General features: G+C 38.4%; 1 protein-coding gene across 2 annotated transcripts in view; it reads left to right on the top strand.

Annotated features, from left to right (window-relative positions):
* Positions 1-12069, top strand: part of SESTD1 (SEC14 and spectrin domain containing 1) — a 142567-nt gene that overhangs the window by 119920 nt on the left and 10578 nt on the right. The window contains exons 14-16 of one of the 2 annotated variants that reach the window (XM_025460349.3): positions 6785-6866; positions 7718-7840; positions 8631-8822. In XM_025460349.3, the coding sequence (XP_025316134.1) occupies positions 6785-6866; positions 7718-7840; positions 8631-8822 (397 nt within the window). Of the gene's footprint in view, positions 1-6784; positions 6867-7717; positions 7935-8630; positions 8823-12069 lie in introns of those variants that run through there. The other variant, XM_025460350.3, reaches the window with a different exon arrangement.

Below are 12069 nucleotides of genomic sequence, written 5' to 3'. Positions count from 1 at the left end.
TCCTTCTGTCTAAAATGAGTCTCTTGTAGACAGCAAATAGATGGGTCCTGCTTTTTTATCCAATCTGAAACCCTGCGCCTTTTGATGGGGTAATTAAGCCCGTTCACGTTCAGAGTTACTATTGAGAGATATGAGTTTAGTGTCACCATGATATCTATTCAGTCCTTGTTTTTGTGGATTATTCCACTGAAATTCTTCTTAAAGGGGAATTTTAAGAGTCCCCCTTAAAACGTTTTGCAGAGCTGGTTTGGAGGTCACATATTCTTTCAGTTCCTGCCTGTCTTGGAAGCTCTTTATCTCTCCTTCCATTTTGAATGAGAGCCTTGCTGGATAAAGTATTCTTGGTTGCATGTTCTTCTCATTTAGGACCCTGAATATATCCTGCCAGCCCTTTCTGGCCTGCCAGGTCTCTGTGGAGAGGTCTGCTGTTACCCTAATACTCCTCCCCATAAAAGTCAGGGATTTCTTGTCTCTTGCTGCTTTAAGGATCTTCTCTTTATCTTTGGAATTTGCAAGCTTAACTATTAAATGTCGAGGTGTTGAACGGTTTTTATTGATTTTAGGGGGGGATCTCTCTATTTCCTGGATCTGAATGCCTGTTTCCCTTCCCAGATTAGGAAAGTTTTCAGCTATGATTTGTTCAAATACATATTCTGGCCCTCTGGCCCTTTCGGCACCCTCGGGAACCCCAATTAAACGTAGGTTTTTCTTCCTCAGGCTGTCGTTTATTTCCCTTAATCTATCTTCATGGTCTTTTAATTGTTTGTCTCTTTTTTCCTCAGTTTCCCTCTTTGCCATCAACTTGTCTTCTATGTCACTCACTCGTTCTTCCACCTCGTTAATCCTCGTCGTTAGGACTTCTAGTTTGGATTGCATCTCATTCAATTGATTTTTAATTTCTGCCTGATTAGCTCTAAATTCTGCAGTCATGAAGTCTCTTGAGTCCTTTATGCTTTTTTCTAGAGCCATCAGTAGCTGTATAATAGTGCTTCTGAATTGGCTTTCTGACATTGAATTGTAATCCAGATTTTGTAACTCTGTGGGAGAGAGGACTGTTTCTGATTCTTTCTTTTGAGGTGAGGTTTTCCTTCTAGTCATTTTGCTCAGTGCAGAGTGGCAAAAAACAAGTTGTATTGGGAAAAGGAGAAAAAGAGAGAGAGAGAAGGAAAGAAAAGAGAAAAAGAAAAAAGGAAGAAAAAAAGAAAAAGAGAAAGAAAAAGAAAGAAAAAAAGGCTGGGGGAAGGAAACAAAAAAAAAAACACGGGAGTATATTCTGATTATACTTGATTCTGGAACTTGTCCGTCTAGTTGGTCTTCTGGGGGAGGGGCCTGTTGTGCTGATTTTCAGGTGTTAGCACTTGGGGGAGCTGCTCTGCCCCCTGCCTGGTGCAGGGCTCAGTGGGGGTTGTTTACCCCGTGAGGCCCCAGGAGGAACAACCGCAGTGGTGGGGCCAGCTCCAGAGCCCTAGAGTCAGCTCCCGCAGTAACTTCGGAGCTCTCCGTCTGCAGGGCCTGGAGGCTCCGGGCGGGGCCGCTGATCTGCTCAGCTCGGGGCAGGGGCGTCCTTGCGGTCCTGGGCCCTCCCGGCCTCTGCCTGTCCCGGGGGGAGGCCGGATCCCGGGCTGTGTCCCGGCGCCCTGTGCTCCTGGGCCTGCGCTGGTGGATTCGCGCTCCCGGCCACGCAGCCCCCTCCGCACAGAGCCTCTTCCACTGCCCAAGCCCCTCCGGGCTGCTCCCGTCCGCGCAGCCCCCTCTCCGCGGAGCCTCCCCCCGAGCCCCTCCGAGCTGCTCCCGGCCGCGCAGCCCCCTCTGTGGAGCCGCCACCCAAGCCCCTCCGAGCTGCTCCCGGGTCCGCAGTGTGCGCGCTGCAGCCCTTAGGGAGCTCGGTGTGCTCTCCCCGGGCACAGGTGCCTGTTAGTGTCCCAGGGAGCCTGAGGGCATCCCCGCCCTCCTGGGGTCCTCCTCCAACTCCCTGCGAGGCCTTTCCACTGTGAAGATTGGTGAAGCTCCTGCTTTTCCGTGTCGGGGCTCTCCTGTCCTGGGGACACTAGCCCTGGCCTCAGCCCGGCTCCTCGTGGGGCCCCTCCCCCTTGGATGCCTTTTGTTTATTTCTTTTTCCCCCGGTGTTCCTACCTTGATAGAAGCCCGAACTCTTCTCACTGTAGCATTTCAGCTGTTCTCTCTTTAAATCTCAGGCCGAATTCATAGATTTTCAGGATAATTTGAAGGTTATCTAGGTAATTTGGTGGGGACAGGTGATTTGGAGACCCTACTCTTCCGCCATTTTGCCCCTCCTCCTAAAATGCCCTTTTAAAGAAATAACTGAGATTAGGTTTGTGAGATTCACCACCAATAATTCATGTATTGAGTCGGTCAGTCTTTTCACTGCTATGAAATGTTTTGCATGAATATTCCATAATTTTTCATTTTTCTGTTGGGACACTTACCTTGATTGCTGTCATTTAAAAAAATTTCAATTCAGTTAATTAGCATATAGTATATTATTGGTGTCAGAGGTAGAGGTCACTGATCCATCAGTCTTATATAATACCCAGTGCTCATTATATCACATGCCCTCCTTAATGTCCATCACCCAGTTGCCCTGTCCCCTCACACCACTCCCCTCCAATGGTCATCAGTTTGTTTCCTATGATTAAGAGTCTCTTAGGGTTTATCTCCCTCTCTGATTTAGTCTTGTTTTATTTTTCCCTTCCTTCTTCTGTGATCCTGTTTTTTTTTTTTTAAATTTTTTTTAGTTTTTATTAGTTTTTATTTTTTTTTAATTTTTTTAAAAAATTTATTTATAGAGACACACAGAGAGAGAGAGAGAGAGGCAGAGACACAGGCAGAGGGAGAAGCAGGCTCCATGCAACAAGCCTGATGTGGGACTTGATCCCGGGTCTCCAGGATCACACCACGGGCTGCAGGCGGCGCTAAACCGCTGAGCCACTGGGGCTGCCCTGTGATCCTGTTTTGTTTCTTAAATTCCACATATAAGTGAGATCATATGATACTTGTCTTTCACTGATGTATTTCGCTTATATAATACCCTTTAGTTTTTTCCGTGTCATTATAAATGGCAAGATTTCCTTTTTTGATGGATGAATAGTATTCCATTGTATATATACATCATATCTTCTTTATCTGTAGATCTGTCTATGGACATCTGGGCTCTTTCTGTAGTTTAGCTATTGTGGACATTGCTGCTATAAACATTGGATGCAAGTGCCCCTTCAGATCACAACATTTGTATGTTTGGGGTAAATATCTGGTAGTGCAATTGCTGGGTTATAGAGTAGTTCTATTTTTAGTTCTTTTGAGGAACCTCGGTACTATTTTCCAGAGTGACTGCACCAGCTTGTATTCCTACCAGCAATATAAGAGGGTTCCCCTTGCTCCGCATCCTCACCAACATCTGTCATTTTCTACTTGTTAATCTTAGCCATTCTGATTCATGTGAGGTGATATCCCACTGTGGTTTTGATTTGTATTTCCCTGATGCTGAGTCATGTTGAACATTTTTTCAAGAGTCTGTTGGCCATTTTTATGTCTTCTTTGGAGAAATGTCTGATCATGTCTTCTGCCCATTTCTTGATTTGGATTATTTGTTCTTTGAGTGTTGAATTTGGTAAGTTCTTTGTAGATTTTGGATACCTGTCCTTTATCTGATAAGACATTTGCAAATATCTTTTCCCATTTTGTCACTTGTCTTTTGGTTTTGTTGACTGTTGCCTTTGTTGTGCAAAAGCTTTTTGTCTTGATGAAGCCCCAAGAGTTCATTTTTGTCTTTGTTTCCCTTGCCTTTGAAGATGTGTCTAGCAAGAAGTTACTGCCATTGAAGGCAAAGAGGTTGCAGCTTGTATTCTCCTCCAGGATTTTAAGGGATTTCTGTCTCACATTCAGGTCTTTCATCCATTTTGAGTCTATTTTTGTGTATGGTTAATTAAACGGTCCAGTTTCTTTCTTTGGGATGCTCTCCAATTTTCCCAACACTATTTGTTGAAGAGGCTGCCTTTTTTCCCCTGGGATATTCTTTCCTGGTTTGTTGCAGATGAGTTGATCACAGAATTGAAGGTCCATTTCCGGGTTCTCTTCAGTTCCATTGATCTGTATGACTGTTTTTGTGCCACTACCATACTGTCTTGATGATAACAGCTTTGTAATAGAGTTGAAGTCTGGAATTGTGATGCCACCAGTTTTGGTTTTCTTTTTCAACATTCTTTTGGCTAGTTGAGGTCTTTTCTGGTTCCATACAAATTTTAGGATTGTTTGTTCCAGCTATGTGAAATAGTTGATGGTATTTTGATAGGGATTGCATTGGATGTGTAGCTTGCTTTTGCTTTGGGTAGCATAGACATTTTAACAGTATTTGTTCTTCCAATAGATTAGCATGGAACGTTTTTCCATTTCTTTGTGTCTTCCTCAATTTCTTTCATCAATGTTCTGTAGTTGTCAGAGTACAGATCCTTTGCCTCTTTGGTTAGGTTTATTCCTAGGTATCTTATGGTTTTGGGTGCATTTATAAGTGGATTGACTCCTTAATTTCTCTTTCTTTCTGTCTCAGTGTATAGAAAATACAACTGATTTCTGTGCATTGATTTTATATCCTACCACTTGCCGAATTCTTGTATGAGTTCAAGCAATTTTGGGATGGAGTCTTCTGAGTTTTCCACATGGAGTATCCTGTCATTGGCGAAGAGGGAGAGTTTGACTTCTTTGTCAATTTGGATGCCTTTTATTTCTTTTTGTTGTCTGATTGCTGAGGCTAGGACTAGTGCTATGTTGAACAGCAGTGGTGAGAGTGGACATCCCTCCATGTCCCTGACCTTAGGGAAAAAAATCTCTCCATTTTTTTCCCATTGAGAATGTGGGCTTTTTATATAAGGCTTTCATTATATTGAGGTATGTTCCCTCTGTTCCTACAGTGTGAAAGTTTTAATCAAGAAAGGATGCTGTACTCTGTCAAATGCTTTTTTCTTCATCTACTGAGAAGATCATATGGTTTTGTCCTTTCTTTTATTAATGTGGTATATCACATTGATTTGTGGATGTTGAACCACCTTTGCAGCCTAGGAATAAATCCCACTTGGTTGTGGTAAATAGTCCTTTCAATGTAATGTTGGATTCTATTGGCTAGTATTTTGGTGAGAATTTTGGCGTCCGTGTTCATCAGGGATATTGGTCTGTAATTCTCTTCTTTGGTGGGATCTTTGGTTTTGGGATCAATGTAATACTGGCCTCATAGAGTTCAGAAATTTTCCTTCCATTTATATTTTTTGAAATAGCTTCAAAAGAATAGGTATTAATTCTTCTTTACATGTTTTGTAGAATTCCCCTGGAAAGCCATGTGGCCCTGAAATCTTATTTGTTGGGAGGTTTTTGATTATTGTTTTGATTTCCTTACTGGTCATGGGTCTGTTCAGAATTTCTTCCTGTTTAAGTTTTGGTAGTTTATATGTCTCTAGGAATGCATCCATATCTTCCAGATCACCTAATTTGTTGGCATGTAGTTACTCGTAATATGTTCTTATAATTGTTTGCATTTCTTTGGTTTTGGTTGTGATCTCTCCTCTTTCATTCATGATTTATTTATTTGGGTCTTTTCTCTTTTCTTTTTGACAAGTATGGCCAGGGGTTTCTTGATCTTATTAATTCTTTCAAAGTATCAGTTCCTAGTTTTGTTGATATGTTCTACTGTTCTTTTTGATTTCTGCTCTAATCTCTGTTAATTCTTTTCTCCTGCTGGGTTTAACTTTTATTTGCCATTCTTTCTCCAGCTTCTTTAGGTGTAAGGTTAGGTTGTGTGTTTGAGACCTTTCTTATTTCTTGAGAAAGGCTTGTATTGCTATGTACTTCCCTCTTAGGACTGCCTTTGCTGCATCTCAAAGGTTTTAAATAGTTGTGTTTTCATTTTCATTTGTTTCCATCAATTTTTTAAAATATTTCTTTATTACTGGTTGGCCCATTCATTCTTTACCAGAATGCTCTTTAACCTCCATGTATTTGAATCCTTTCCAAATTTCCTCTTATGAATGAGTTCAAATTTCAAAGCATGATGGTTTGAAAATAAACAGGGAATGAATGATCCCAGTCCCATGGTACTGGTTGAAACCTGATTTGTGACCAAGTATGTGATCTCTTCCGGAGAAAGTTCCTTGTGCACTCGAGAAGAATGTGTTTCCCATTGCTTTAGGGTAGAATGCTCTGAATATATCTGTGAAGTCCATCTGTTCCAGTGTGTCATCAAATCCCCTTGTTTCCTTGTTGATCTTTTGCTTAGATGATCTGTCCATTCTGGTGAGTGAGATGATAAAGTCCCCTACTATTCTTGTATTATTATCAGTGTGTTTCTTTAATTTTGTTATTAATTGGTTTATATAATTAGTTGCTCCCATGTTGTTTTATTTCCTTGGACCATCATCATCAAAATTAGTGTTTGAGAAACTTTATATGTTTATCTTAGAGGATTGTTTATTGCTAACTGGCAGTGGAGATTTCCTTGGGTTTTAGTGTACTACTTTGTTTATGCTTTGCTTCAGTATTTTGCAGAATCCATATTATCCTCAAGAAAGTATTGTTCAAGTATTTTGAAGTTTTAAAGTATTTTGATGTAACATAGATATCTTTAAAATTCTTACAAATCAATACAAAGTAGTTGAAGCCTCCATGGTATATAGCCTTAAGTATTTTAGTAAACTACAATACCTGTGTGCCAGATGATGATGTTAAAATAGTTATTAATGAAACTGAAATGACGTTTTACATTTATGTTTGGATTTATTAGATGTGAAGACATGGTAGATGTGCGAAGGTTAAAGATGCTTCAGATGGTGCAGTTGTTTAAATGTGAAGAAGATGCTGCCCAGGTAAAAGATCAATCAGGCACATGATATAGTTGTCTTTTCTTAAAAGATGGATTTCACCTACCTATAAAAAAAAAGTGTACTTATTATGGTCCTAAGAAAGTGAATGCATTAAGTCAAATTCTAGTTTATGTTATTAAAATAATAAAGTATTTATTTCTAGTTATTTTACTAGTCTCAGTTGACTTATCTTCTCAATGAAATCCTCTATTGAGCTAGAAATTGGGATTATTTATTATTGTTGACTTACTTGTTGGTTATGTGCTAAGGTTAAGGCTGGTGTAGCACATTTCTTTTTTAACCTGTAAGAGGGTTTTTCACCTAGATAAACAATAAGTTATCTTTGTATAGTTAGCATTGGGGAACATCATTTTAGCTTGATCTAGAAGAACTTTATGATTTTAAATAACATAAATCTGTAATGAGATTCAAGTAAGATCAATATTATATAAACACATGATCTTTTTTTGTAATTTAAATTAAATTATTTAACATATAGTGTATTATTAGTTTCAGAGGTAGAGGTCAATGATTCATCAGTCTTCTATGATACCCAGTGCTCAGACATTAAGGAGAACACACAATCTTCTATTAATACAAATTATGTGCTTAATAGCACTTCTAAAAAAGTGCTTCCCTTTAATACGTTATGTCCTTAGATTTCAAAAATTTTGAGGGGGAGGAAAGGTCCTTAATTCATGTAACTTTCATTGAATGAAATAAGCTATTAAGAATTTAGGTTATAACTAATGGATTAATTAATCATGTGGTAGTAACTTTTCTTTTTATAAATGTGATGTTTTTGATATAATAAGAGTTATGGATCCACCTTCATTGTTTTTATTTTTATTTAGGCAGTAGAATGGCTAAGTGAACTTCTGGATGCCCTGCTTAAGACCCACATCAGATTGGGTGATGATGCTCAGGAAACGAAAGTTTTACTGGAAAAGCATAGAAAATTTGTTGATGTTGCACAGGTGCAGAACTGGTTATCTTCCTTTTCTACAAGCTCAGTGTTTGAATAGCTTTCTGCATGATTATAATGTAACTTAACCCTCCAAGTCCAAGAAGGTTAGTTATGTTATTCCAGAAATATCACAGAACTAAGAAAATGTCAGCTGGTGCATCAAAAGTAGCCTGCATAAACTTGAGAGGGTTTATGTTTTCCTGAATACAGGTTCTGTATACTCCCTCTGATACATATGTTTTATATTATGCCATGTTTTAGGCAATCCAACTGTTCATTAACAAAAGTTAATGAGAAATAAGTGTTCCTATTGGTAAAGTAGAAACCAGTTTCTGCATCTTACCGGTGTTACTGTAACAATATAGACTGTGTGTGTGTGTGTGTGTGTGTGTGTGTGTGTGTGTGTAAAGTAACTTAATTTATTTTCCCTAATAATTGAGCTCTCAGTGAACAGTTGTGGTTTCCTGTATGGGATATAAAGTGGCCTATAAAGAGCCCATCGTCATCTACTTGTTTTGGTTAATGAATGGCCTGTGGAATTGAGAAGACTGAGACGGGGAAAGCAGAATGAAAGAACAAAGCGTAATAAAAAAGAAAATTACCAAAAATTCCAAGTATTGCTTCCCCATCCGTTTTTTTATATCTGCAGTTAATTTGTAGTAGTAAGTGCCAGTGGAGTCATTCAGTATTGATTTCCAGTAGTGTTATGTATTTGCAGCCACAGTCTTTCCTGCACACTTTCCCTTCTCTCTTTTCAGAATTCTTTTATTACAATTTCATGTTTACTTTTTCTTTTTTAGAGCACTTACGACTATGGAAGACAGTTGCTACAGGCCACAGTTGTGTTGTGTCAGTCTCTGCGCTGCACATCTCGATCATCTGGAGACACACTTCCTCGACTGAACAGAGTATGGAAACAATTTACAATAGCATCTGAAGAGAGAGTGCATAGGCTGGAAATGGCTATTGCATTTCACTCAAATGCCGAAAAGGTTTGCTTCTTTAAAAATGTAGCCTCAGTAGACTTTATTGTGTATGTTTAAAATGTATTAATTTTAATTATGTGATTATAATTATGTGATTAACCTGTGCTTTTCCCCTGAACTTATATTAATTCCATTGTTTAAAGTTTGTTTATATATAATAATGTCTTAGAGAGTTCAAATCAAATTCTCCTAGTAATCCATACCAGTGCTTGTTTACTGTGAATTGGAGAAATCCAAAACCATCTAGGAGTCCTCTCTCAACAGAACTTCTCTTCTTACGATATCTATATCTAACCCCCAGAATGAGCTCTTTATCTTTAGGGTGTCACGGCTCTCATCGCTTTCATTAACTGAAGAAAGGATACTTTGCAACTATTGCAACTACTGCAACTACTACTAATTGTCATCAATATTTTTTAAAAGGGCACTTTTAATTTAATAATGTTTAGAGACTACCCAACTAAAATGAGATAGAGATAAAATAAAACCTTTTTTTTCATGTGTTATTTTTAAAGATTCATTGTAGAATTTATTATTTAATGAATTCAATAGTCCCAGAGGCCAAAAATGAAATATGTTGTATTATTTGGGCAGATTTTCAGTAGAGCCCTTTTCTTAACTCTGCACAGAGAAAATTTATAGCACTAAACCCTAACATTTCCACTCTGAAGAGGAGCTTTGTTATGTAGTTAACTTTGTTTTGATCTTTCACAATGAAAGTTTACATGTGGGGGATGTTCAATACAATATGAAATCTGAGAAACAGAAGATATAAATGTGATACAGCCTAGTCTGTAGAACGTAAGAGATGTGACCAGGAGTCTCTAGAATTGGGCGGTTGCTGTCTGTGTTCTACTGTACCTCTGTTGAGAAGTGTTTATAGTTAACTCTTGCTGAGTTGGTCACTGAACTCTGCATGTCAGTGTTATGGTTTAAAGTAGGCCTAACGGTGAAGGTGAAAGGTTATAAAATGGTTTAACTTGTTTATCTACTGATTGTTTTAATGAAACGTTTTTATTGAAGTATATTAACATGGAAAAGTGTATAGATCATAAATATTCAGTCAATTTGTTGAATTAAGCCTGTTTGATGAATTTTCACAAAGTGAGCATGCCTGTGTAATCAACACACTATTCAAAGAACAGAACATTACCAGCACCCCAGAAGCTCTCACACCGTCTTTTAGTGACGCTGCTCCTGCTGCCCCTCTGTCCTGTTCAAGGGTGACTACTGGCCCAGTTTCTAACAATACAGATAACTTTTTAAGATGTTGCTTTTACAATGTATCTGCAAGGTGACTCTGGAAAACAATATGGAGGTTCCTCAGAAAGTTAAAAATAGAACTGCCCTTCAATCCAGCAGTCTCACTGTTAGGTATTTACTCAAAGAATGCACAAATACTAATTCAAAGGGATACATGCCCCCTGATGTTGATAACAGCATTACCTACAATAACCAAGTTATGGAAGTAGCCCAAGTGTCCATCCATACATGAATAGATAAAGAAAATGTGGGGTATACACAAAAGATTTCAGCTATAAAAAAAGAATGAAATCTTGCCTTTAACACCACCTGTATGGAACTAGAGAGGATTATGCTAAGCGAAATAAGTCTAAGAGAAATACAAATACCATGTGATTTCATTCATGTGGAATTCAAGAAACAAAACAAATGAGTAAAGGGGAAAAAAAGACAAATCAAGAAACAGACTTAACTATAGAAAATAGATTGATGTTATCAGAGGGAAGGTGGGGAGGTTAGGTTAAATAGGTGATGGGATTAAGGGGTGCACTTATGATGAACACCAGGTTGATTCACTGTATTGTACACCTGAAACTAATACTACACTGTATGTTAACTGACTAGAATTTAAATAAAAACTTAAAAAAATAAAATGTATCTGCAAAGACATTTTAAGATCTAGACTTCTTTAAGAGATCATAGAAGAATATAAATGGTTGAGGGATGCCTGGGTAGCTCAGTGGTTTAGCATCTGCCTTCAGCTCAGGGCGTGATCCCAGAGTCCTGGGATCAAGTCCTGCATCAGGCTCCCCTCAAAGGAGCCTGCTTCTCCCTCTGCTTGTGTCTCTGCCTATCTCTCTGTGTCTTGTTAATAAATAAGAAAGTCTTAAAAAAAAAAAAAAAACTATGCAAATGGTTGAGTTTTTTGCATAGGAAATTAATGCTCCTTTTTCTTCTGCTACATGGCCTTTATCATGCTTATAATAAGCACAATTTAAGGGCAGCCTGGTGGCTCAGCGGTTTAGTGCTGCCTTCAGCCCAGGGCCTGATCCTGGAGACCTGGGAGTCCTATGTGGGTTCCCTGCATGGAGCCTGCTTCTCCCTCTGCCTGTGTCTCTGCCTCTCTCTCTCTCTCTGTCTCTCTCTCTGTCTCATGAATAAATAAAATCTTTAAAAAAAATAAGCACAATTACTCTTTAAAGATTAAAGAAGATTAAGATTCTTTAGTGTTCAAGCCTTTGTAAAGCTTTTTGTTATCAGATATTATTTTCTTCTTGACTGTGTTTTATATTTAAACGTAAATATTAACTATAAGCAACTTGTATAATGACTGGGAAAATATTTAAATTAGATCTAGAAATTTATATAAAGTTATTTATGAATAATGCTGAAGTAGATTGGATTAAGTATAATGGAAAAAAGTTACAAAAATAAATACTTCTTTTTCTTCTCCCTTTCCCACATTTTGTAGTTTTTTTCATATAATCTGGTGTGTATCTTATACTTTTTTTTTTAAGATTTTATTTATTTATTCATGAGAGACAGAGAGAGGTAGAGACACAGGCAGAGGGAGAAGCAGGCTCTCCTCAGGAAGCCCGATGCAGGACTCGATCCCCGGACCCTGGGATCATGCCCTGAGCTGAAGGCAGACGCTCAACCACTGAGCCACCCAGGTGTCCCTGTATCCCAGACTTAAAGCACATCTCAGTTTGGACTAGCCACCTTTCAAGTGCTCACTAGGCTGATTGCTATTATATTGACTAATGTGGGCTAATACCTATAGACTTAGCTATTATAAATTATAGCAGTTTCTTTATTCTTTTCTCTCCCCTTGTTAAATTTAAATGGTAATAGTTAAGGAAAATTGTATTAAAGACTGTAGAACTTCCTATATTTGAATTTTAACCTTAATGGTTTACATCAGGTAAGTCAGCAGATCAGGGTTTTTAAAAATTTTACTTATTTATTCATGCGAGACAAGGAGAAAGAAGCAGAGACATAGGCAGCGGGA

The sequence above is a fragment of the Canis lupus genome, chromosome 36 (assembly GCF_003254725.2).
Source record: "Canis lupus dingo isolate Sandy chromosome 36, ASM325472v2, whole genome shotgun sequence".
In the NCBI taxonomy this organism is placed as follows: Eukaryota; Metazoa; Chordata; class Mammalia; order Carnivora; family Canidae; genus Canis; species Canis lupus.
This window is presented reverse-complemented; position numbering and strand designations above follow the sequence as displayed.